The sequence below is a fragment of the Scylla paramamosain genome, chromosome 12 (assembly GCF_035594125.1).
Source record: "Scylla paramamosain isolate STU-SP2022 chromosome 12, ASM3559412v1, whole genome shotgun sequence".
Classification (NCBI taxonomy): domain Eukaryota; kingdom Metazoa; phylum Arthropoda; class Malacostraca; order Decapoda; family Portunidae; genus Scylla; species Scylla paramamosain.
In genome coordinates, this window is record NC_087162.1 from 14,059,063 (window position 1) to 14,085,912 (window position 26,850).

General features: G+C 41.6%; 1 protein-coding gene across 2 annotated transcripts; it reads left to right on the forward strand.

The window, feature by feature from the left end:
- On the forward strand, positions 1-26,850 carry LOC135105721 (broad-complex core protein isoforms 1/2/3/4/5-like). 2 transcript variants are annotated; one of them, XM_064014146.1, is made up of 8 exons: positions 1-68; positions 1,188-1,379; positions 1,762-2,400; positions 2,573-2,699; positions 3,600-3,715; positions 4,078-4,302; positions 24,408-24,666; positions 24,877-26,850. In XM_064014146.1, exons 2-8 carry the CDS (start codon positions 1,293-1,295, stop codon positions 25,626-25,628), a joined length of 2,205 nt encoding a protein of 734 aa, XP_063870216.1. In that variant the 5' UTR covers positions 1-68; positions 1,188-1,292; the 3' UTR covers positions 25,629-26,850. The 2 variants fall into 2 exon arrangements, with proteins under 2 accessions (XP_063870216.1, XP_063870217.1); XM_064014147.1 differs by lacking the exons at positions 24,408-24,666; positions 24,877-26,850 and adding an exon at positions 20,392-21,875.

Sequence of the window (26,850 nt, forward strand, 5' to 3'; positions counted from 1 at the left end):
GTCGTACTCGCCCAAGGAAATTCCCGCAAGACTCGCTGCGCGTCGGCGCCGCCTGGACCATGGCCCAGGTGGGTTATAACACCTTAACTGGCCCTGTACTACCACCACAGGGCACGATAGGAGTCCTGGGGGTAGTGAAGCGTTGGAATAAGTGGTGTAGCGTGTAGTTGGCGTGGTGAGAGAGGCGTGCAAGACCTTGCGGCAGTCTAGGGGAGGGGGGAGGGAAGCTGTGATGGCCGCGGAGGGAGGGACGAGAGACGCCAATCCTCCTTCCTTAATTTAATCACTATCTGAACTCTTAATACCCTGAACCAGCCTCTCATGTTACTCCCTGCCGTAACCTCCCTGAATCCCTGTACTCCCTCTCTCCCTGGCTGCATCCTTGGGCTGTCTTGAAGACCTCCCTCCGCCAATGATGCTAATGAATTGCTATTTTTGTCCTGCATTTCTTGGTGTTAAGATGCTAGGTGGATGCTGCTTGATGTGACATTGCTTTATCATAGGCATTGGGAAGCTCTAGATGGTGGTGGTGGTGGTGGTGGTGTGGTGGGGTGAGTGGGTGGTGGTGTGAATACTGATGAGCGTGTGGTGGTGGTGGTGGTGGTGAGGCATTGCCGTATGGATGATGCTAATGTTAGGATTGGTGTGCTTGGCGAGTAGCTTGTGTTGTGTAACGGCCTCGGTGTCTGGCGTGCTCATGTGAGGCTCATGTTGGAGGAAAGGCTGGTGCAGGAAGGCTTCTCTTTGTTCTGGGGTGTCGTGGAAAGGTCAGGAGTTGCAGTACATAGGGCTCAGCTGATATTTGGAAAGATAATCACTCATTTGCTTCATTTCATCAGTGCTGTTAACTACTGGACACCCATTTTATATAGTATGGAAATTGTATAGATTATGATAGACTAGTGAATTGTTTTATATTTATTTTGCTATCAAGTTTATTTAAAGTTTATGTATAACAAATCTTAAAAGTTATATAGTTAATTCTGGTAAAATACTGTTGAAAAGATTGGAGTGAGTACCTTTTTGAATTGTGAGCAAGGTATTAATAAAGCGATAATTGGATGACTATGAGGGATTTACACATTTTTTCTTTTGACTTGCACAATTTTTTATTAATGTTGATTGTTATGATTCCTCCACTAGAAAATCAAGATAACAGTCAATAGAATTCATTTTCTCATTTCCAGATCTTGTCAAGAGAAGTGACATAGGCTGCCCAGGAAGTGTGTGAAGCAAGACAGTAACTGGATGTGTGTGTGTGCGTGTGTGTGTCATCTTTGCAGGTGTGAAGCATGACAATGGACACTGGCTTGCTCTCCCTCAAGTGGAACAATCATGGAACAACTTTCTTCCATGTTTTGTCTACCATCCGACGCAAGGTAAGCCTTCTTATCTCTTATTTGGCGGGCATAACTTGAGTTCTGATGTATCCTTCATGAATCACTGGCCACTTGCATACCACTGTAACCTACTGCCTGTTCTTCCATGCTCTGAGAAAGGTGGACACAGGCAGTCTGATCAGGCAGGACATGATGTAGGTGGGATGGACTGATTAGGCAGGAATGATTGGTACTGGCACTGAGCATTGAGACCAGGTGTCTCTACCACTGCACCAGTCACCATAAGTGACTCATGGCTGAAAAGGCCTTAATTTATATTTTTTATAATTTTTTTGCATTAGAATTAGTGCATATGTAATATTTGCATTGTATGGTGGGGAATACAGTAATTGTGATATATCTCTGTCCCTGTGGCTTGCAGGAGTCCTACAGTGATGTGACCCTGGCATGTGAAGGCAAGTTTTACCCAGTGCACAAGCTGGTGTTGTCGACATGCAGCGAGTACTTTGAAGAAATCTTCAGCCGCACGCAGTGCCGGCACCCGGTCATCGTGCTCAAAGATGTGAAACACGGTGAGCTGGAAGCACTGCTCAACTACATGTACCTGGGTGAAGTGAATGTGTTACAGGCTGACCTTGCTGGCCTCATCAAGGCAGCTGAGTGCCTCAAGATTAAGGGACTGGCTGTGCCAGATGAGGCACCAATATCTCGTGTTAGTGGCAGCAAAGAGAAGCGTAGTATTGGAGAGGCTGGTAGCTCTTCCCAGTCCAAGCGAGTGAGGCAGGATGAGGGTGGTCTGCCAGGCCAGGCCTATGAGGATCCCAGGAGCCAGCGAGGGGACCACCACCATGGCAGGGAGACGAGGGAAGCCTCACGCACACACTCGGGGCCACGGCCTCCCTCGCGCACCCCTGAGGAGGGCTACCCCTTCCCTGCCTCTGTCCCTAGTCAAGATGTACCGCCACGGGAAAACCGTGAGGGAAGGGAATCCCAGTCTGATGGGGAAAGATCTAGGCACAAGGAAGGACCCCTTACCCCAACTCCTAGTCAGTCCTTGGAGGTAAGCCATTTCATGCTCCTAGCCACTCTGGTGTATCTCCTAACCTTGAGTTAGTCCCTTCTCAGCAAGTGTTTCTTGTTAGCTTATGTTTCCGAGAGTTTATGTTTTGAGAGTGGTATCTTACCCATCCTGTAATCTTGATCTACTATAGTCTCTCCCTTCCACTGTACAGGTGCTAGACCATGATGAACCCCCTATAGTCAAGACTGAGGTGCTGGAGCAACCCAAGGAGGAGAATGAGAGCAGTGAAGACCTTCTCAACTCAGACAACAGCATTGCCTACAACCCTGCATTACAAGGTGTGGGAGTGCAGTGTGTGGAATTTTTGTTTCCCAGTCATGATGGTCTCTTTATTATCTGGCCCTGGATTATGATGTGCTAAGTTCACTGCTTCCATGCACTCACCACTCAGTCGCTGCCTCCCCAATTGACATCTGGTGATATTTTATAAATCTGTTGGTTAACTTTCATTGCTGCCCCAGAATGATGTTTATATTGCAATAGTGAGGTGCTGTCCTCATCTTTCTTTATTTTTTTTCTATTTTTATTATTTAGCATTGGGTTATTAATAGATTTATGTTATTTCAACTTTGCCATAGTGTCTTGCCCTTTTTGTACAGGATTATCTCTGAAGTTTTGAAATTTGATTAGTGTTATGGTGTGGGGTTATAGGTGTGGATAGAAACTGTGGGAAGGAGTGAGTGATGAGAAAATTACACAAAAAGAATTGTTTGTAGTACCAAGAACCTCTTTGCCACTCTCTGACACACATTGTCATCAAGGTAGTGTGGCTGGATGTGGCAGTCACTGACTGTCATCTATATGGCAAGTGACGAGTGACTATTTATCATCAAGGTGTGTGGCTGGACGTGGCAGTCACTGACTGTCATGTATATGGCAAGTGATAAGTGACTATTGGCCTCAGTCATTCAATTTCAGCATTTTGCATCTTTTCCTGCCATGTATTTGGAAACTTTAAGTACAACCATGGATGGGACTCACTGCTATATTCACTGGATGTTGACACCACAATATTGATGCCCACTGCAAAGCAACTGGAGTACAGTCATTACTAGAAGAAATAAGTACTTTAGTACATTATTTAAGTATTTTGGTGTGCATTCAGGTATTTTGGTATGCATAGTAGTTAGTATCCATAGTAGGAAGTTGGTAATAAGTTGTACTACTGTGTGTCACAGGTGATGGTGTGTCGGAGGGCACTCAAGGGTTTGAGCCGCAGGTGTTGACGTCTCAGCCGCAGACGATGGAGGAGCTGGTGGCGCAGGCCATGCCAGGCACCTCAGGTCTGCAGGGGGTGAGTGTGCCATAATACATCTTTGTCTAGTTGTTGATCTATCTTGAATTGTTATAACCTTAATTATAAGTCATTTTGTTGTCATGAGATAGGAAATACTTTTATGATTGCAAAAACATGGAAAAAATGTATCTTATTTCCTTTCCTTTCTGTTGTTTTGTAATGACTGTTTACTTTGTGTTAATATAGTCTGGTTCTTAAGAAGTCATCCTATGTTTCATAAATCTAAGATATTTCATGTTTTCCAAATAAAAAGCCAGTAATGAGTAGTGCTTTCCTTATGACACTGTAGGTGTGTGGTGTGCAGCATCATGCTTGTGTTGTACTGAAATTTACACTAACAGTGAGTGGGTCTCCCCCAGGACTCCCTCGTAGGTTGGGGTGCGGGGCAGGCAGGAGGTGGGGCTGCTAGTGGAGGTGGGGACTTGACCAGGTTCTCATTAGATGCCTTCCAACTTGAGGACTCCCAGAGTGGCTCTCAAGGTTCTACACAACAGCAACAACAGCAACAGCAACAGCAGCAGCAGCAGCAGCAACAGCAACAGCAGCAACAACAGCAGCAGCAGCAACAGCAGCAGCAGCAGATGGTGAGTGTTACCCTTTAGTCTAAGTGGTTCACCTCAGCTCCAGGAAGGCACCCGAAACTTAATCAAGTCATGCCAAGTTTTCTGAAAGGTTTTCTTACTGATTTGCCCTATTTGTCAGATTTACATCTTGTTTGACTTAGACTGGTGGAAAAAAATCAAAAGTAATTCCACATATCCTATAAATTTGTTAATGCTTCCCAGTATTAAAAAGATTCCCTTGAAAGAGTTCTAGCAGCTGTATCACTGAAGGGAAGCATCAGTGCTATGCTGGCTTGCCTGATTCTATAAAGAAAAAAAAAAAAAATAATAATAATAAAATAAATAATAAAAAGAAATGCTGCAGTTGCCTCAGATCAGTAATGATGTACATGTAGCAAGACACAAGCCTCTTCTGAACTTGATCTAATCTTAAACTTATACTCAGTGCAGTATTTTTCTTATGTAAGTGTATGTCAGTCTCCTTAACACAGGATTATGTGAGTTCTAACAATTAATTGCATGACTGTAATTGAGTATAGATTGAAGGATCTACTGGTAATGAAAGTTTTTCATCCATTCCTTGGTACAGCATTGCTACATGTACACAAGGTAGTATGGGTGGGAGGGGAATACAGTTTTGTGGGCAATTGTGCATTTCATGTAACAATTATGTTGTCTCCTGGAGCTTTAGGTGAACAAGGGATGTTGCTGGGAGGCTGAGTGCTGCTGGCTGGATGACTGATACATATATTCCTGTGCCAGAACTCTTCTGCTTCACAAATGCTCTTGAAGGTCACAAGTTTCATTGTCTTGTTCTGCTGCCAAGGAAATGAGTATTCTTCATCAGGCCACAGTGTGATGCCCATTGCTCTGAGGTTCAAATAAGAGGCATCAGAAGCAAATGGTGCATCTGTTATGGAGTGTTTGATCAGTTAGAGGTTTAAAGCTTGCAAGTTGTTTGGTGGGTTTCAGCATCAAGAACTATGGTACATTTTCATCCATTAGGTTTAATTAGAAAACTTCCAATTTTTTTTTTTTTTTGGTTTTGTTAACTTTAATTCTAAGTAGTGTTGCCGTATGATGCATTTAACAACTTACATGTGCATTTTGTCTTGCGTATGCCATAAACCTGTAATGGTGAGAAGTGGTCTACACCACACCCTTAGAGGTGAACAGGTGGATGTGAAAAGGGAAGAAACTGCGGCATAAACTTATGACAGCTTAGTACTTATTGGATATCTTTGTAAACTGCAGTAAATGCAATTTTAAGGAAGTCACTGGGTAACAGGTTTAAGGCTTCAAAATCTTGATTTGATGCTGTCATTACTACATCAACTTGATACACATGAGAATATTAAAATTTTTCAGTGAGCATGTCTCATTATAGGCTGAGAGATTGTTTTTGAAATGCTTTTCAGTGTATGCACCAATATGCAGCACATGGCACACTGATAATTAGTCCCTCTCATGGCAAGGAAGACATTTATCACCTGTTAATGAGAATCTTTGGTTTCATATTTATGGAGCGTATATTACACTGGGAATAGGACATCAAATATAACATGCATTATCCCATACCTCTGTAGTAGGGGAACAGCCTGGCTGCACACTCTGTAACCAGAATGGAAGAATACTGTCATATTCCTTGCACCAATGTTAAAAGTGACTGAGAGACAGAGTGTGGGGACTGAGAACTCTTTCCTCCGTTTTTTATTCCTGTTATGAGACAAGGTGTGTTGATGCCTTTCCTTGTTTGCTACTCTTAAAGGGGGATGCTAGCTGGGTACAAAAACAACAGATAAGTGTTAATGAATACAATAAGAGGAACAGAAGAGAAATATAGATAAATATCATGGTTCCCTGAAGTGAACCCTTGACCTCCAAAATTATACTTCATGTACATCCAGGCTTTACCTGGTTGGGATGTTACATAAGTTTGTTCATTCCTTGAGACTAACTATTTTGTTTCATAATGGAGTCCCAAGAGTGTGAGGAAATACTGTGGTCTGTATAATCTGTGTGGTGACTATCCATTAGATCAGATGCTTGCCCATTTTGCTTTGCTGACAGTCATTCGCCTGCTAACATTTATATGCTCCTCATCACCACCACTCCATTGTACGTTTTACTTTTCCTGTGCAGGCAGCATGTTGGTAATTTGTAAATAATTTGAAGGCTTAGATTTATGTTATTGCTAAGACATTGATTGAGAATACATGGTAATTGATAGTGTCATGTCATCAGCTTGATCCATACAGATGTTATTGTTATATCCTCCACTCCCTTCCCTGCATATGGGAAATGAAAATATAGAGAAGAGCTTTCCTAGTAGTAAATGAAGAGTAGAAGTAGCAATAAAGAGGAAATTTTTCTTCTTGTAATGAAACTTGTGACCTGCACAGCTTTATCTTCCTTATAACTGCTCACCATTGTGTCAAGGGGAGTGCTGGCAGTTATATGAATTCTTTGAAAACAGCTTCTTTTAATTTACAGTGTATCTGCCTTCCATACTGTGGAGCTGTCTTTCTGTATACCAGGCTGACAGCCTTGTCAAGGGAATATTTGAGATTAGGTGGCCTACTTCCTCCACACATACAGATATTCCTGAAGACAAAATTTTAGTTGAAACCATCATTCAGTGCATTGGTTATTCATTGTATTTCTCTTCTGTTCATTCATCTCAGAATTTTTTAACCCCAAGCCTCTTTCCTTGTGTCTGATATGAAATATGCCCACCTATTTCCACTTTTCATGCATTCTCATCCATAAGTTTGTCTAATCTTTGTGTAAAGCTCCTTAGTGACTGCTTTAACAACCTGATTACTGAGTATTTCCATTCATCTACCTCACTGTTTGAAAATCAATTCCCTTCCATCTTTTTAAAAAATCTGAATTTATCAAGCTTAAACCCATTATTTCTTGTCTCATCCTGATTACTGATCCTGAGATTTTTGCTAATGTCACCCTTGTTATATCCCCTATATAACTTAAATATCCTTTTATTTTTGTTCATTTTGTACTCCTTTTCTCCTTTTACATCTGTGGATCATCTTATGATGAAAGTGTTTGCTACAAGCCAACACCATCCAGCACAGACATAACTTGCTATTCTCATTTTATTCAGACACTTCCCCTTGGCATCATCAAAATATTCATCATCCACTTTTGCATTTTTGTCATCCATCATAATCTACTTTGTTTCTTTCCCAGAACATTTTGTAATCTGTCTTTTAGTTGACATAATTCTTGTATAGTACTTAGAAGCTGCAAACACTCCTCAGCATTGAGTTATTTCCTACAACCTTCTGGGAGACTACATGTACTTGACCTTTGTATCATGGAAAACAAAAACAAGGAAAAGGAAACTTTCATTGATTTTACCTCTTGCTTTGATGGTCATCAGCCTATATCTCTTCCCAGTATCATCCTTGTATACAAGTAGCTTGCTTTTGTATGTCATAAGTGATGTTTGTAGAACTGTTATGTGTTTTTATATAACACTTACGCTTTTATGTGTTCCTCAATAGAGGAGAAGCCAAGTGCCCTGTAAACCTTGTGTTGTGTTTCATTTAGTGGTGGTACTTGGAGTTTGTTAGGGCAAGGCAATTGGGTGGGCCAGTAAGTATTGTTACGACACTGAAATTTTTTTTTTTTTTTTTTTTTTTTTTTTTTTTTTTTCATTTTACTTTTTTCTTTTATCTCAATGAAGTTTAAACAGACTGCATATCAGAAGGAAATTCTGCCAACCCTGTTGACCTTCATTGTTAAACATAGTGAATACAGAAAATGAATACTTGTAAGATTTGTAGCTGCATATTGATTGCCAGCCCATGAGAAACTTCATTCCAAGAAGTGGCACTGTTACTTGCTTTTTGGCAGCCAGAGCTTTGGAGCCTCTCACTTCACTTTATTTATTTCTGACTTCTGTGTAACACATTTACTTTTCCATCTTGTGTGCATATTTGTTAACTTGCAGAGGTGAAAGTAACATTGTTTCCTCAGCCATGTCTGGTATGAGTTGGTCCTTCATTGGAAGTTGAATTTTTATTTATTTATTTATCTATTTATTTATTTATTTATTTACTCATTATTATTATTATTATTATTATTATTATTATTATTATTATTATTATTATTATTATTATTATTATTTATTTATTTTTTATTATTATTATTATTTTTTATTATTATTATTAATTAATTAATTAATTAATTAATTTATTTATTTATTTTATTTATTTTATTTATTTATTTATTTTTATTTATTTTTTTCAAGGAAAGTCTCTATGTTTAGAAAGTCATTATTGCATTCATTATGAATAAAACTTTATGTACCAAAGCACAAGTAAGATGGTCATATTTGTTTTCATGTCATTGTTATCAGGAGTCCAGGCTTAGATACTTAGTTACTCAAATGACTTCAGAGTGCACAGGCATATGTATCTCCACATAATATGCAACCTTTAGATAAAATTGACTGGATTCTCATGCTTTATATATATATATATATATATATATATATATATATATATATATATATATATATATATATATATATATATATATATATATATATATATATATATATATATATATATAAAATGGAGTGGCAGTCATGCATATTTTTTCTATTTTCTCTATGACTTGCTTGTCTCTTCACAAATGCAAAGAAACAAAGAAATATATTGAGCAGCCAAGTGCTGCAGCCAACCATGATGCAATTTTTCACCAGACATGAAAACTTGTGTCATCATGTAATTGATTTTGTCCTCACACTGCTCTTCACCACCAGTCATGCACCACCAGGGTTGGCATTATTTTTTCTTTTTATTTATTTATTTTTATTTTTTTATTTATTTATTTATTTTTTTTATTTTACATATCAAAATTTAGTTCTATATCATATTGATAATTAAGATCTGTATATGTACATACACATAAAAAATGTAAAAAATGTCAAGTCTGACCCATTCATTTTCTGTAAAGCACAAATTAATACAGGCTTTGTCCAGCTGGACCAACCTATATCAGCTTGACATAAACAAGTGTGTATTCTTCATTAAAAGTGTCAAAATCTTTCAAGATCTAACTCCCCTTGTAATTTCTGGCACTTAGCTGAAATCATCTCCAATAACTTTGCTTCTTCATCTTTCCTTCCTTTATTTCACCATGATGGCATCACTGCCATCTCATCTATTTTTAAAGCTGAACTCACTCAAACTTAATTAAAAACTCTACTTTGGATGATTCAGGGCTTGTTCCTCCCGCTCCTCCATCCTTTGACTACTTCATGCAACCTGTTAAAATTCTTCGCAATGATGTTTTCCATGCCCTCTCTGACCTTAACCCTCAGAAAGCTAATGAGTCTGATGGGGTCTATCCCATTGTTCTCTGAAACTGTGCCTCTGTGCTTGCACCTTGCCAAGTCAAACTCTTCCAACTCTGTCCATCAACATCTACCTTTCCTTCTTGCTGGAAGTTTGCCTACATTCAGCCTGTTCCTTGAAAGGGTAACCATTCTAATCCCTCAAACTACCATCCTATTGCTTTAATTTCCTGCCTATCTAAAGTTTTGAATCTATCCTCTGCAGGAAGATTCTTAAACATCTATCACTTCACAATCTTTTATCTAATTGCCAGTATGGATTCTGTTGAGGCCACTCTACTGATCTGGATTTCTTTACGAATCTTGGTCATTCTCTTTTAGGAATTTTGTTGAAACTTTTGCCAGGCATATCAAAAGCTTTTAATAGGATCTGGCACAAAGCTTTGATTTTCAAACTACCCTCCTATGACATCTATCATTCTCTCTAACTTCATCTCAAATTTCCTTCTTGATTGTTCTATTGCTGCTGTGATAGATGGTCACTGTTCTTCTAAATTTATTAACAGTGGTGTCCCTCAGGGTTCTGTCCCATCACCCACTTTCTTCCTGTTATTCATTAATGATCTTCTAACCCAAACTTCTTGTCCTATCCACTCCTATGTTGATGATACCACCCTGCACTTTTCCATGTCTTTTCGTAGACGTCCAACCCTTCAGGAAGTAAACAGTTCTAGCAGGGAAGCCACTGAACACCTGACTTCTGAGCTCTCTAAAATTTCTGATTGAGGCAGAGCAAGCTTATTATTGTTCATTGCCTCAAAAACTCAATCCCTCCCTCTATCAACTCAACTCAACCTTCCAGACAACTATCCCCTCTTCAACACTGAACATTATTGGTCTGCCCTTTACTTATAATCTAAACTGGAAACTCTACATCTCATCTCTAGTTAAAACAGTTTCTATGAAGTTAGGCATTCTGAATTGCCTCCACCAGCTTTTCTCACACCCCAGCTGCTAACTGTACAGGGGCCTTATCTGGCCATGTATGGAGTATGCTTCACATGAATGAGGGGTTTCCACTTATACCGCACTTTTAGACAGGGTGGAATCAAAAGCTTTTTGCTTTATCAACTCCTCTCCTCTAACTGACTGTCTTCAGCCTCTCACTCATCGCTGCAATGTTGCATCTCTTGCTATCTTCTACTGTTATTTTCGTGCCAACTGCTCTTCTGATCTTGTTAACTGCTTGCCTTCCCTCCTCTGATGGCCTCACTGCACAAGACTTTCTTCTTTCTCTCACCCCTATTCTATCTACCTCTCTTATGCAAGAGTAGTAACCATTATTCTCAGTCATTCATCCCTTTCTATGACTTGAACTCTTTCAGGAAGGAGGTTTCAACACATCCTGTAATTTTTGACATCCAGCACCTCAGTGGACTTATTTTTTTATTATATTTTTGTTGCTCTTGGCCGATGCCTCTCCTACAAGAAAAAACACTTCAAACCTTTTGTTTCACACCAGATTACTTTTCAGTTGCTTATTTGAACTGATTTACTTTTAGATATGAAGAATAAACAAAAATAAATAAAACCCCTCAAAAAACAATAAAACACCCCCAAAAAACAAAACCCCAAAAGTCTCACTGGGTTGGGTTAAAAAGAAAAAAGTTTTTTTCCAACCCTGTGCACCACAGACATGCTGCAGCACACGTCATCTTGCCATGCCACTGGAGGAAGCCTTCATGACATCATAACAGCCAAGAACACTGTCATTACTCTGCATTTTGTGAAGTGATGTTTTTGGTCAATGCTCGTTTGGGAATTATCACTGTGGTTGATCTTGGTGGTAATCTTTGTGGTGCAATAATATTGCATTCTTGCCTGTTTCTGTCAGTAATTGTTTGGATATAGGGCATTTGCTAGGTGGACTGTAGCCTGTCTTGTGTTTTGTCATTATGATGGTGGTGTTGTTTTGGGAGTGTGTTGCCTACTGCAGAAGATGGTGCTGGCTCCTGAGCAACTGTTTTACACGGAAAAACAAGACTCTTTAAGAGAGCAGCTATCATGAGGGCCAGTAAGCAGGAACATAACAGTATGAATATTCTGCACACATTTATCAGAAAGGATGTATGTGTGCATCATCTTTCACCTTCAGCATCTTAAAAGCAGAGTGCTCCAAGGAATAAAATGGAGAAGTAGAGAGAGTGAGAGAACTTTTACAATATCTGCTGATAAAGCATTCCTCTCTGTGACAGACTTCAAGCTCTGCAGTGCATTACAATAACAGTCATCATGCATAGTCGTGGTCTGTGGTTGCTAATAAAGTAATGTCTGTATTTTGGATCAGTGTCCACCATGCTTCCTTCAGAAAAAGCCTTGTTCTCTGAGTCTGCTTGTAAAAGAGTCAAAGAATGTACATAAAACTTAGGGGGAAATACTTTCAGAACACTCTTGGCCTTCTTACATGGGACATCCAGATGCCAAATTTTGAGGTGGAACAATGTCCAGTGGCAGGGTTTAGACCCTTGTGACAACAGCAAGCCCATGCTTACTACACTGTATTCATTCTCTAATTCATCTTAGTTACTTGCCACATTCATGGTGAAAATATAATTCCCTTCAGTTTCATTCACCATTGCTAGAGCCATCATGTAGGATGCATTAATAAAGAAAATAAATAAATTAATAAATCGGCTCAAATGATGGCAGGAAAATGTTCAAATAATGAGTGCAGCACAATTAGAGTTGAGATACAAGCAGACACTCGGAGAACATGACCTCTTCTGATATTATGGTAACCTTTCATCCAAATTCATCACATTATTTGATTGATAACGTTGGAATGTGACTTTGTGATAATTATTTGTAATGCTCACCTAAGAGTGGAGCTTGTTACACAGTGGAAAACCTAAAAGGTGGGGAAAACAATCCAGTATGAAGCTTTTTCCCCTGGTTACTACACATCAGAGTTATATGTAATGGTGGAACTTCTTAGTTCCAGCTCCATAGGAACTTTACAGGTGGTCCAAGAGAGATTGGGTAGGAGGCGAGCAGGACTAGGTGTGTGAGTGCACATGTGTGGGTGAGCAGGACTAGGTGTATGTGTGAGACTGTAGTGTGTGTGTGTGTGTGTGTGTGTGTGTGTGTGTGTGTGTGTGTGTGTGTGTGTGTGTGTGTGTTAGTCACCCTTATGAACGTGGCCTGTGTTGTTTCTCTTGTAGGGCCTGGGCCCAGGACTCCTCCCTGCTCCGCCCCTCCCACGCTTCCCCTGCCGTGTCTGTGGCCGCTTGTTCGGCAAGAAGCACCACCTCAAAGACCACATGTACACCCACACAGGGGAACGGCCCTATCAGTGCCCTGTTTGTGGCTCAGCCTTCTCTCAGAAGTCAACCATGAGGAGGCATGTGCGTAATGCCCATCGGCTCATCTTTGAGCAAATGTGAGGCTTGTTGGGAGGGAGTGTGGGACCATGATGCCACACGGCCTCCCGGGGCTGAAGGTCTGGGAGGGAAAATGCTGCTCGTGCTGTGAATGGGTGGTACATAGGGACATATTTTATAGTTGTGTTGAAAAGAATTGTTATAAATGTTTGTATATGAGAAGATTTTGATTTTATCCCTCGTTTGCCAATCTGACAATGAGTGAAGCATAGCTACATGCCTGCACTGCCAGCTGCCCACCAGTGAGCCATTTGGTTTCAGTGAAATACGAACTCATGGTGAGTGTAAGTGAGGAATGACATGGAAGTCATGAGCCACAGCTCTGCATTCTGAGCCAGTGTCTAAAAGAGTGGGAATTATCAGGGAGATTCTTTATTGAGGCAAACTAAAATGTGTTGTAAAGCAAAATCTCAGTATCCAGATTTCACAAAGTGAATAAATGCAGCATCAACTAACCAACTCTTTATAAGCAAACCTTTTACTCTCACCAGCACCTGTACTCCTCCAAATCAATATATACAGCAATATAATCTGTGAGACGAGTGTGCACAGTGGCAGGACAGTCAGTTTAGATAATGAGCTTTTTCGCATTATCCCGATCCCTGATTGTGGCATATTGAATACATATTTATCCTGGTGATACACATATCATCCACTAGGATATTGGGAGCTTATTGATTGGTGTTGGATCAGTAGATCTTGGTTAAGAATGGTGTGCACCATTATGTGAGAAGCACAGATTTATTACTACATCACCTTGAGCTTATCATTCTCAGCCGTGGGATGTCGGTACTGCTAGTCATTGTGTTGATCAAGTGGTGCTGGTGAAAGTTCAACATCAAAGTTACCATTAATATTTTTGCTGTAGCATGATATAACTCACCCAGCAATGTCAAGCATGTTGAGATGATGCTGCCAGGATCAAGTCTCATCAAAGAGCTTGAAGAGGATTCAGCCCTGGACTTCACAGACATAACAGAGGAAGACATTCAAGAGTTGCTTGTGTTAGAGATGAGGGAAATGAACAACCAAAGTTATGTAAGCCAATACCATATTTCTGTCTCATAACAGCTGTGGACAGTAAACAGAACACAGTTCAAGGAGTGATATAAAGAAGCCACAATTTCTTGTAACACAGTAACACACCACATTAGACCAAGCTAGCAGTCACCACTCCTTGGGTAGATAGATTAGAGCACTGGAGCAAGGACATGGAAATTCCATCCTTACAAAGCTTGCACGAATAACCAAGGAGGAGAGGATGGCTGTTGTAAGGAGCCACACATTTACCAACAAGTTTTGTGATCTGCTACTGAGTATCTTCTTTCACATTCTGGTTCAGGTGAATGTCCTATTCTAGTGCAATGTACTTACCTAATTTCTCTGCTTTTGAAATCATGGAATTCAAGGGCATGAGAAGGAAAACATCAAGAAGAGGGTGGACTTTGCCTCTAGTGCCAGAATGAACACTTTAACATGTAAACATAGTACTCAAGTTTCACATGAGAGAACAGCCATGGAAGTTGCAAGACATGGTGAGGTGTGGTCATTGTGCTATATGGGAAGTACAAGACTCAAATAACATCAGGCTGGAAGATATTCAATTTTTTTAGCACTATATAATTTCATGGCTTTTCAGTCCAAGGGTAATTGAATCTGGATATAACCTGCACCTATTTCAGAATTTACTGTACAGGTTTAGCATCTTGGTGGTGAAGGGAGCATACTGAAAAACTTGGGGTTCAAATCCTTTGCCAAATAGAGGCAATATGGACCTTCGTATCATTATCTTGTTCAGAGTTAGGAGGCAGTTTCCACTCACTCCCAGCACAAGTGGTAATGAAAGCAAGGCAGAAGAATTTGATTGTCTTGTTTGTACATATGTAACAGTGAATACATATTTTGCCTGTGTCTACTAACTTGATATGGTATATGGTAAGGGTGCAACCTTTGCTACCTGGGTAGCTGTTGTACATGTGATTTCACCCATTGGAGGCCTGAGGTTCTCTTGGCATTGTGTGAGGTGAACAGCTGTCTTTGAAACTCCAGCCATGTGACAGACCCAAAGTTATGTTAATTTTGAAGAGAAAAGTGATTCAGCATTAGTGGTGCCTTGGCAAGGGAATCTTACTTTCATTGCTGCTTCCAAATGATTTTTAAAAAATTATCAAGTCCTCTTTGTAAATTCTTTACTTATAATATTTGAAACTGTTAATTGTTCATTATTGAACAATAAAATTAACCTACAGGAGAAGGGAGGTATTTTAGGAATTGATGAATGGCGACAGTAGCATCAGTAAAGAGTCAGCACATGATGAATCTGTGCACTTTGATTGAAAGATGGTGGTGATGGTGGACCTCTGCAGTACATAAGCTGCAACCAAGGGCAGTGGTGGTGGTGGTGGTGGTGGTGGTGGTGGTGGTAGTAGTGATGGTGGTGGTTTGAAAGATGAGTGAGTGAGGCCTTGGTTTTTCTTGTAGGGCGGAGGAGGACGGGCGGGCCTGGGCTACCCGTGCCCAGTTTGTCAGCGGCTGTTTGGCAAGCGTCACCACCTTAAAGACCACATGTACACCCACACAGGGGAGCGGCCCTTCCCCTGCCCTGTCTGTGGGCTGGGCTTCTCACAGAAGTCCAACATGCGCAGGCACGCCCGCTCCACCCACCCTGAAGTGAAGCTGCTCCTCGAGAGGTTTCCACAGAGCGCATGTATTTAAGGAGAGTTGAAGGTGCACCACAAAGTACTCAAGTCCATATTTTCACATTTTTCCTATTTTCTTTTCTTTGTCAGTCTTACTGATTTGGTGTCTTTGAAAATATGCTAAAGAGAAAACAGCTGTTTGCGTGCGTGTGTGTGTGTGTGTGAGAGAGAGAGAGAGAGAGAGAGAGAGAGAATTGTATTGTTTAGATGAATAAGAAAATGGAAGTACATAAACTGCATTAAAGTTCATGCCACACCTTTGTCCAATAACACAAGTGCAGCCATAATATAACATCAATGATACCATGCTGCGAGGTATATCCTGAGATAAAGCTACACCATGTAGCAAAGGAAAATATTTAAGTACACATAAAAAATTAATATTGGATATGGAAGAGGACTGTTGATTTCTGGAGACATTGATGCCTTGGCTTCAGTAACTTCAGGAACCAGACACATGAAATCAGTTTCCCCATTATAGGATCAAACACATGCAATTTTGTGTAATATTCTAGCCCACAGTAACATTAAAACTTAATGTATTTGATGGCTTATAAGATGCACCTTTTTTTCTTTAAAAAAAAGTCTCAAAATTAGCTTGCATCTTACAAGACCAAGGTTCAGCTTTGGGGCAGTGGCCAGTGGTAAGTCTATAGCAACTTCCCATCCTACAGTGCCTGTCAAGTGACATTGGGGACCATGGGGCACCATCAGTGGCCCTTAAATCAAACCTCATATATCTTTGCATACGTAAACAAAGTGGTGATCACTTCTACATCACAAAAACAACGCTTTTTTGCAAGGTAACAATGTATAACAGGTTGTACCTACCTGTAATTCACATAAAATAACACCAGTCAGGAAGAAGTTAAGTGACGATGCTTACATTGCATGTACCAAAACAAACTTGCAGTCAGTTACACACCAAACCTGACAACACGGGCAAGATTCAATGTGTTCCTTAGTATGATGCCATTATTCCTTGAGGTAAGGCATGAATAGAACAAATTTATTTTCACGGATTTTAATTAGAATAAAGAAACTACAATCGTACCAAATTTCATAGTGAATTGAACAAATTTATTTTCACACTTTTTTTTTTAAATGTACTGAATATTTAAAATAAAGATACAGTATAGAGAATAAGGTAAATCCATTTTCACACATCCTTATGCTCTGAAAATATACTAAAATATTACCACTACAATTTTGTCTAGAATGATGATAAAAATATATAATGTGCAAACTGCACTGTCTATGCCATATTTGTTAACATCTCACAGCAGGATTGATCTAAGGACCAGTGTTGGCAGGTCCTAGGAAATATCCAAGATTTTAAATGAAAAATATTGGAATCTAGTAAGGATCTGAATACATATGAAAAGGCTTCAAATGTCAGGTGAAACCCTCACTTCATATTCGGAACTTAAATCTGCTTATTTATTTATTTATTTATATATATATATATATATATATATATATATATATATATATATATATATATATATATATATATATATATATATATATATATATATATATATATATATATATATATATATATATATATACATACATACATACATATATATATATATATATATATATATATATATATATATATATATATATATATATATATATATTTATTTATTTATTTATTTATTTATTTATTTATTTATTTATTATTGTTATTTTTTTCAATGCCTGCCAAAACTGGGGTACGCCTTATAAGACCATGCATCTTATAAGCCATCAAATATGATAGCGCTTCAAGTCAGTACATCTGTGATCTGTTCAGTACATAGGTAGCACCAGTGATCACCACAACTCCCAGATAGCATACTAGAACAGCCCTCACTCATCCACCTGTCAGAAATTCAGCTTATTGACAATGAATATGTCACCAAGCAGGACTGTGAACAGCTGTGAACACCCTCCAGCCTGCCAGCCTAGAATACTTGTATGGCATTCACCATCTCCACTGCAGGTGGCATCACACACAAAACTTGTAACATTAGGTACTGATACAATGGGGAACACTAACTCTTGGCATTGGGTCACATATGGCTTTGTTTTCTAGAAACATGTATCCAAAATTTTGAGGATAAATTTGATATGCGTATATGATAACAGAACACTGTGGCACAAATTAAATATAATATATCTAAAGACAAATAGGCTAAGTAATATTACATACCCAAAAGCTTTGACAATCCATGATTTATTATTGGGTAAGTAATTATTTAGAACCACATTTACCATCTGTTAGGAAGCAGAAAATTAACAGGTTATAAAGATTCAGTATTATTGAATTGTGGTTTGGAAAAAGCAAAGTTTCCCCGAACAGTGCAGTTTTGAACCAGATAATCTCAGTCAGATAAATACACGACACACACACACACACACACACTGAGGACTGTTGTTCCTTCAGCAGGGGGCAGGAGATGTCAGCGGCCTTGCTGGGAGGAGGGTGTCGTCCCTGGCGAGTGAGCAGTGGCCAAGGGGCCGCTGGTACTGTCCCCACCCTCAGTGTAACTACGTGACTCACTGTGAGTCCAAGCTCAGGATGCACTACCGCAGGCACACGGGGGAGAAGCCCTTCAGCTGCCCCCACTGTTCCTTCAGGTCGGCCCAGAAGGGCAATCTCAACGTACACATTAGGAAACACTACACATGTGCCGTGTCTCCGGGTGTTCCCAAGCCCGGAATTGACCTGAGTAGTCCCCACCAGGCAGATGATAGCTCCTCATCTTGTGGCTTTGAGGTGGAGTAATAGCTACTTCACTATAGCATTTGTTCACACACAAACACACACACCAGCCAGCTGTTCCTGTTTTGTGACACATCACCTTTTTGTCTTCACTGGCACATTGTTGCCACATTGGAGGTGAGCATCTCAGAAGTTGCTGGTGGAAGAGTTTTTGATGAACTGTGTATCTCCAGGTTCTGTGGATACTGCACCATCCTGCAAGGCCTTTTTGTTGTAGTCCATAATTCTTAATCAATGCTTCCCAGCTTAGGGATCAGTTTATGATGGTGTTTAGGAAAGTACTGTGAGGAATTCATATCAACTGTGTCCTAATTTGGCTGCAGAGTCTGAAGGGTTAAGTGCTGGCTGAGGCATACACTGGTGTTTCAAATAGTGATTGTGTAATTTGGTATTTTAGTGAATAAGCCAAAATTTAAATTTGGACCAGCAAAAATATCTTGTTGACTGGTGTAGTGTTATCTCTCACAAAGTCAAAATGATCACATTTTCATTGTTGAAATACATCTGGTTTCTTTGATTCATCAGGCTTTGCCCCAGCTCTAAAATGGTGGTATAATGATATGACCATTTTTAGATGAGGAAGAGTTATCATGCTGTATGGTAGTTGATTGTTTTGGAAATATACAAGTCTGGTACAGTTACAAATGTACTGGTATTCCAAGTTGCTTCAAGAATAAGCTTTCTCTTACACCACTGGCACACTATAAGAAAGTATTTATTTGGTCTAAGTAGGGAGAGGGTTATGTTTTTCAATAAGAGTTAGTGTTACTTAGTAAAGGAGAGGCCTTTGACCATTGTTGTCTTGATTACTCTCCACTTGTATTGTTACACTTAGTTCCTGAGTTGTTCAACTTGAAGATATTTCTTATGGGATTAAAAGAATGTCAGATTGAATTATGTTTTTGTAATTGCAAATATGTGGTGAAGAAAACATGGATACAAGGAATACTAGAATACAGCATGGGATCCAAGTACAGCTACACAAGATGAGGAGAGCTGGGAGAATTAGCCTGGTGATGGGAGGGGGAGAGGCATAACAAATCGGGTGCGGGGAAGTGCAGGTAAATCACATACATTACAAAAGAATTATCTTCATTGAAAATGTGTAAATTGGAATCTGTCCTGTAGATTTCTTTCATATCTTTATTTAGTTTGATGTATTTTTCAATATTTTTGAGGCAGTTTGAAATTTTATTCATGCACATGTATTTTGCATTCATAAATCAGAATCAAGGATGAAAATGTTTAATTTGTAGCTTTAAAAATTTGCAAATTGAATCTTTGAATTGTATTTTTCCTGTATGTGTGAAGTGTCAAGTGGCCATAAATTTGTTCTAATTGAGAAGTGAGTACCAGTCACCAATTGTAGAGGAAGAGCAATGATGTGATAAGAGCATTACTTAGTAGTGAGAGATGGAGGATGGAATGAACCTTACCTGGGGAACATGCCAGTCAATGTCTTACCTCAGTCATTTAAATGTGGGGAGAGGCAGTCCACTAGAGGTCTTAGTACACAGTAATGAGTTATCACCAGCCCTCATTGAATAAATACTATGCCTTTTAATTGCCTTTCATGGTCCTTCCCTGATCTGCTGCTGATGAACTTCCTTGTTCAGTGTGTTTGTACAATGATACTCTGGACGTCTATGCTGAGTCTGACTTCATGATGCACGTGAATGAGGCTGACCTGATGAACAGTATTGAGTCTGCTGACAAACTGCGTCACATCACTCATTGAACGAGCATTTCCTGTCACTGGTGCAGGCTGCCAGTGGGTCCACTTTGCCCTCATAGTAACCTGTGTCTTTGTTAGCCTGTAATCGAGTGCATGTTAAAAGTCCCGTTTGTGAACATGTGCTCTCTTTCTTCTAGGGTCGCGGAGGGCAGGCGAATGCTGGTGGGGACTATAAGCCATACACGTGCTTCTACTGCCCAAAGAGATTTTCACGGCGGGACAACTTAACCCTCCACTTGCGCACTCACACAGGGGAGAAGCCGTATCACTGCCCCCACTGTAACTATAGGACCACCATAAGTTCCAACGTTTACCGACACATGCGCAATAAACACCAGCAGCAGGTCGAGGGCAAACCGCTGTATCAGAGAGCCTCTTATCTCCATCATGCCTCTACCTTTCATGTTAGGGAGCCTCTTGATGCTACCAAGGCCCATGCCAGCTCAGGGCCCTCTGCCTTGGCACTCTCGGAAAGTGTGTTCCAACATGAGAACTCTGTCAATAAGTCCTAGAACGGGCACTGAGAGAGAGAAAAGTATAAGAAGTTGTTCATTCAAACAAGACAAGACGTATTCCTTCCAGATTAGACAGTAAATGAGTAATTCTTTGTGTCATCACTCCAGATCATTATTTGTTACTTAGCCATTTGGCCAGGCAGTCAGTCAGCTTGTTAGTTACCACACTCTCCTTTACCTTGTATAAAAAGAAGAGATAAAGATTGAGAAATGTTCACTTCTTAAGATATCATGAAAATCAAGTTCTCTCTTGTAAAAAAAAAGTTGGTCATGTGCATCTTGTGAGAGATTTCAAAGTTTTTGCCTACTACTGTTCCGTGTTTTAATGGAAGCTCAGTCACAAAGTGTGTGTGTGTGTTTGTGTATGTTTTGTGTGTGTGTGTGTGTGTGTGTGTGTGTGTGTGTGTGTGCGTGTGTGTGTTGAAATGCATATATTTGTATGGGAAGATGTCATTCATTGTTGCCTCAGTCAAGCTCACCACACACACATGCACAGCCACATCTTTGCCTTGAGCTGTCCACCCTTGTTGAAGAATGTCAGTATTCTTATATTTAGCGGAAGGTGAAAAGTGGAAAATAACTGCGGTCCCAAGCCCTCCTGTGTGCAGAGGAAGGACTGCTTGAGTTGTGAAGGAGTGTAGCCAGGCATCTGTGCAGTAAAAACAATAGTGACCACCCTCTCCAGGCTGCAGAGCTGTGTGCCTGTGAGCAGTGGCCAGGCAGGTGAATCTTGTAGCTGGCTGCTCTGATGGGAGGAGGAGGAGGAGGAGGAGGAGGAGAGGAGCAGAGTGTGACCACCTGTCCACTTGTTGCTCACCAGCCTACAGCTGTCTGTCAGATGGGGTGATGACTGTTTCTGATTTTTGTATCTCCCTTTAAGATGGGCATGATACAATTATTATTACAAGTATATAATAAAGTAACTTTTTTTATCAGTTGGTATTTGGTGCTGCACATGCAAACACAAAACTCTCCCAGGAGGCACATGTTGAGTTCCATGGTGTACAAAGTGTTGTGTTGGCAGGTTTGGCAGGCATAAGTGTGCAACATTTTCCACATAATTATGTTTGCTGATTTGAATTATATCAATAAATGTTTAAAATAAAGTTGTTGCATCATTGTTAAGAATCAGTTATGTGTATCTCAGCAGCAGCATTGCAGGAATGTTTGCTCCTCAGTGTCCTGCTGCTCAATACAAAACCACATTAACTGGAATAACTTGCTGGACAAGTCCACCACCTTATACTGAGTCATTCTGATGCATTGTTCCCCAGATCATCACCAGTGTTGGGGAGGGGAGGGGTGAGGTCACCTGTCTTGTGTTGAGGAGGGGAGGGGTGAGGTCACCTGTGTTGTGTTGGGGAGGGGAGAGGAGGAGAGGGATAAGGGCTGTCTGTGTTGTGTTGTGGAGGGGGGAGGGATTAGGCCACATGTGTTGTGTTGGGGAGGGGAGGGAGGGCTGAGGCCACCTGTGTTGTGTTGTGTTGTGTTGTGTTGGGGAGGAGAGGGGGTCAGGCCATCTGTTGTTTTGTGTTGTGTTAGGGAGGGAAGGAAGGGGTGAAGTCGTGTTGTGTTGTGTTCGGGAGAGGAGGAGAGGGAGGTGTCAGGCCACCTGTGTTGTCTTGGGGAGGGGAGGGAGGGGTTACGCCGCCTGTGTTGTGTTGGGGACGATAGGGGTTAGGCACACCTGTATAGAGACTATAATTTAATTAATCGTTTATTTTATGTATTTATTCATTTAGTTCATTGAATCACTGGGGACTTCTGAAGCTGTAAGGTGTTCATACTTGCACACAGGCACCATTGTTGTCAAAAGTCGAGTTACTGCCAGCATTTTCTTATAACATAAGAAAATCCTGTCAGTAACGATATAAAAACATCTTATTAGGTTAGATTATTTCAAATTAAGGAAAAAAAAACGCTCAACATAATATTATGTTTAGCATAATATTATGTTTAGCATTCATTTATTTATTTATTTATTTTTGTCTTAAATCCTCTGACTTACTAAGAACCTATATTTTATTTTATTTTACTTATTTATTTATTTTATTAATTTTAAGAATGTCAAATGGTTAAGTACCAAAGATTGAGGAAAAATGCAATACATGTTATTAAACAAAATGGATTACACGACTTCTATGACTAAATTTGCATGAACTGATGGAAATAAAGCAGTGTATGATAACAGAAGTATAGCCGTACGAAAGAGTCATCTGAAAACTGACATGAATTTAACTTACACAATTAAAACAGTGTCCTCTCTCCATCAACAAAATATCATCCGCTCTTAATACCTATGCAAGGCTGGAGGGAGGCATGGTGAAGATACAGTGAGAGAAATGTATAGCATCACTGTTCATTATACTGGTGCCCTCCAGCCTCGGTGAAGACTATTGATCCACGAAGAGAGAGAGAGAGAGAGAGAGAGAGAGAGACCTCATTGGGTGTGTTTTGTTGTCAGTGTTTTGTGTTTGCACGGATGAAGCCTGGGCAGGGGAGAGGAGGGAAGGTAGTCGTCAGTCTTGTTGGGTTGTCGATGAGAGGGAGGGAGGGGAGAATGTTGGAGAGGAAGGGGTGGGGGGGGGGCGAGACACAAAGTGGATTCCTGTCCTTAATGCGTAATCATGTGATGGGAAGAAGACGTGAGTGGGAGGGAGCGGGCATACCCTATCCTTCAGTGAAGATGAGAGGGACGGAGGGAAGAAGTGTTTACATAATCCATCCTGCTATTTAACATGGGAGGGAGGGAAGGAGGGAGTGTACTACTTACCCTATCGTTCCCTTGATGTTAAAGAGAATGAAGAAAAAATGTTTACATGTTCCATTGTGTAATTAAATTCGGAAGGTGTTTCAGTGATCTGCTGTAAGTACTTTGAAGATGAGAGGGAGTGTACATTCTTACGATGAGAAAGAGGGGGAGGCAGGGAAAGTACGCGCATATTTCATTCTACAAGTCAGTGAAGAGGGGGGAGGAAGGAGTGTAAGTAACTAGTACATGCCTAAATTAAGACGAAAGGAAGGTGGGGAGGGAATACAAGCGTGGGGCGTTCAGTCTCCGGAATCCCAGGCCGCTGAGAACGTGGGACTCTGAATGAAATCCTGTTAATTTTTCCTCCATTTCATTTAAAATGAAATGCTTTTCATTGTTATGTTGATGTGTATTTATTTATAGTACTATAACTGATGTAATATTGGAGTAATACCTTTTAGGGCGCGGGATCTGAGGCCTTGGTCTGCTCGGCCACCAACCCGCCAGACTCTTCGCTGGGAGGGAGTGTACAGGCCTCATTGCACTATTGCGATGGGAGGAAGGGAGGGGGCTGCACTACACCTGTTTGTTGGGCAGATGATGAGTAGAGTAAGACCATTAGCTGTTTAACTCAGTATGTGCCTCACCTGGTGTCCCTTCGAGGAAGTGGAGTTAGTCCTGTGCCTCGTGTTGTGACGCTGCATGCCTGGAGGCGGGAGGTTATGGTAACTCTTAGCGTCACGGTGACTGTGTGGTAGCATTAACCTGTACCCTGTCCACCCACCCCCGAGATCCACCCCACCACTTGCCCGCGAAGACAAAACTCACATAGGTAGGTGACGGTCGAGATTATTTTTCCCCTAAATTTGGTGTGTCCGTGTTTTAGGGCGGCGGCAGCAAGGCGGCGGTGTGGGCGCGAGCCCTGGCCGGCCACTCGCTCGGGGCCAGCCACCAGTGTACCTACTGCCCTAAGCGATTCTTCCTGCGCTCTGACCTGACCCGACACCTGCGCACGCACACCGGAGAGAAGCCCTTCAAGTGCCCCTACTGCGACCACAGCACCGCCATCAAGTACAACCTCAAGAAGCACCTCATCAGCCGCCACAACGTGGTCGAGCACGGCATTAAGATGGAGGCCCTGCAAGGTGCGTTGGCGGCGCGGCCCTCACTGTCAGTAGGTCTTGGAGGACTCTTGTTTTCAACTTAACTTCATTATTTAAGGAAGACAGACAGAGAAGGGCAGAGGCAGAGAACTATGTTATTTTCATCACAGCTTGGGCAGTAGTGACCAATACTTAGTACCCTTTCATACCTACATAGTTCCTAAACATGGCTGAAGGTTGCTCCTGTTTTAGGGCGGCAACAGTCAAACGATGCATCGTCCACGGCCAGCAGTGGACAGAGCTTCTCGTGGGGCGGGGCGGCGGTCCCCACGCTGCCGGCCGTCCTTTCTCTGCTGCAGCGAGAGAGTCTACTCGCGCCCTCCGCCGGCAGAAGTCTGGCCAGCAACGTGGCTGACAGCATAGCGTCGCTGACGTGGAGTGGCACCAGCACCAGCAAGCTGCAGCACTCCGGTGGCGGCTACCCTTCCTCCAAGGACTCCCCGGCCAGCCTGCAGGGCGTGGCCTCCAGCAGCTGCCCGGCGCTGGACGCCTCTGAGAGCGTGGCAGCTAACACTTCCTGGTGTGGGGGCTCCACCACGCCCTCGCAGCTGGCCTCCTTCGCCGCCCAGGACCAGGACAACCTGCCGGGCTCCAGCGTGTGCACTTCGCAGGAGTCCGCCAGTAGCCAGGTGGCCGCCAGCTGGACCTCCGCCGCTGACCTGGACCTGCCCATGTTCCCGCCCGAGCTGCAGGAATGTGACAGCATCCCCGCCTCCTCGTCCTCGGACAGGTTCTTGCCGGGGACAGCGGGCGAGGCCCTGAGCAGCCAGAGCTGGAGTGGCAGCTCCCAGCAGCAGCAGCAGCAGCAGCAGCAGCAGCAGCATATCTCAGCGATACATTCCTCTCAAAGCCTGGAGAACGTGGCGGGCGTGGCCTCCAGCACCTGTCCATCCAACGACACGGTGGACAGCGGCGCGTCGCACTCCACCAGCGATACCGAGTAGTGAAGGCGACGCAGCCGCTGCCACCAGTCTTATTACTTCTCCCCGCCGTCACCCGAGCCGGTGCAAGGCTTGGCTGCTCTGCGACTTTCATCTCAAGCGTCCATTTTCTTCTCGCTGACTCCAGCTTCACTTCCCCTTCCCCACTGTCACATTCTCCTTCTCTGTTTCTTCCGTCTCGCTCTTGCTCTGTCTTTTGGTCGCTCGCCTGCTCGTCCCAGAGTGTAAATAATATTCCTTAACCGTGTCTGGCCCCAGAGACTTGCCGGGCACATTGTCGGCCGCCTGGAGAATCAGACTCGCTCACTCCAGCGTGGCGGGGCAGCCAGGAGTCACTCGTCTTGGCGCCAGGCTGCTACATGTATACAGTGAACCTTTACTTTGATACTTTGCTAACGTAACATTATACAGAGCTGACACACACATGGCGGCTCACAGTATACAGAGCATTGACACAAAGGGGCCACAGTTCATAGTGTCACCGCTTCAGATGGTGATGGTGTATGTGTTATTATTATTTTTTTTATTTTGTTTATATTTCCTGTTTTATTTCCTTAGTTTTTCTTCATATCGGTGTTGCCAGTGGCGAGAGTCGTGCCATATTAGGTTATACTTGATCCCTTGAAGACTAATAATGACGGTGGTCTCGTGAGTGAGAATTAGTATACGTACTCCTGTATGATTACTTTTCCGAGAGAGAGAGAGAGAGAGAGAGAGAGAGAGAGAGAGAGAGAGAGAGAGAGAGAGAGAGAGTAAATGCAAGGTATGCTAATAAAGGACATGGATAACAAGTGACTCGCTTGTAGTGAAAAAAAAAAAGACTCAAAATCTTGTATCAAGAAAAAGGAAGAACAAGAAAGAAAAGAAAAAAAATAATATTATACGTTATTAGTGTTATTAAATCATAAAAAAATAGAAAACAAATAACAGTATTACGATGAAGAGTGAAAAAAAAAGAAAATAGAAAAGAAGAAGAAAGTGTAGAAAGTGGTGTGTGCGAATGAATGGAAGAGGCGTGTGTGTGGTACGACAGTGTAGTGGTGTGTGTGTGTGTGTGTGTTGGTGCGGCAGAAGAAGAGGAAGTGTGGTGAGCAAGACAAGCCCGGTGAAGAAGTGTGTGGGTCATCACAATACGTATATCTATATTTTGAATTTATTTTTCCTTAACCCCCCCACGCCCTTTCTTTCTTAGTGAATAAATAAAATAGAAAAAAAAATATATATA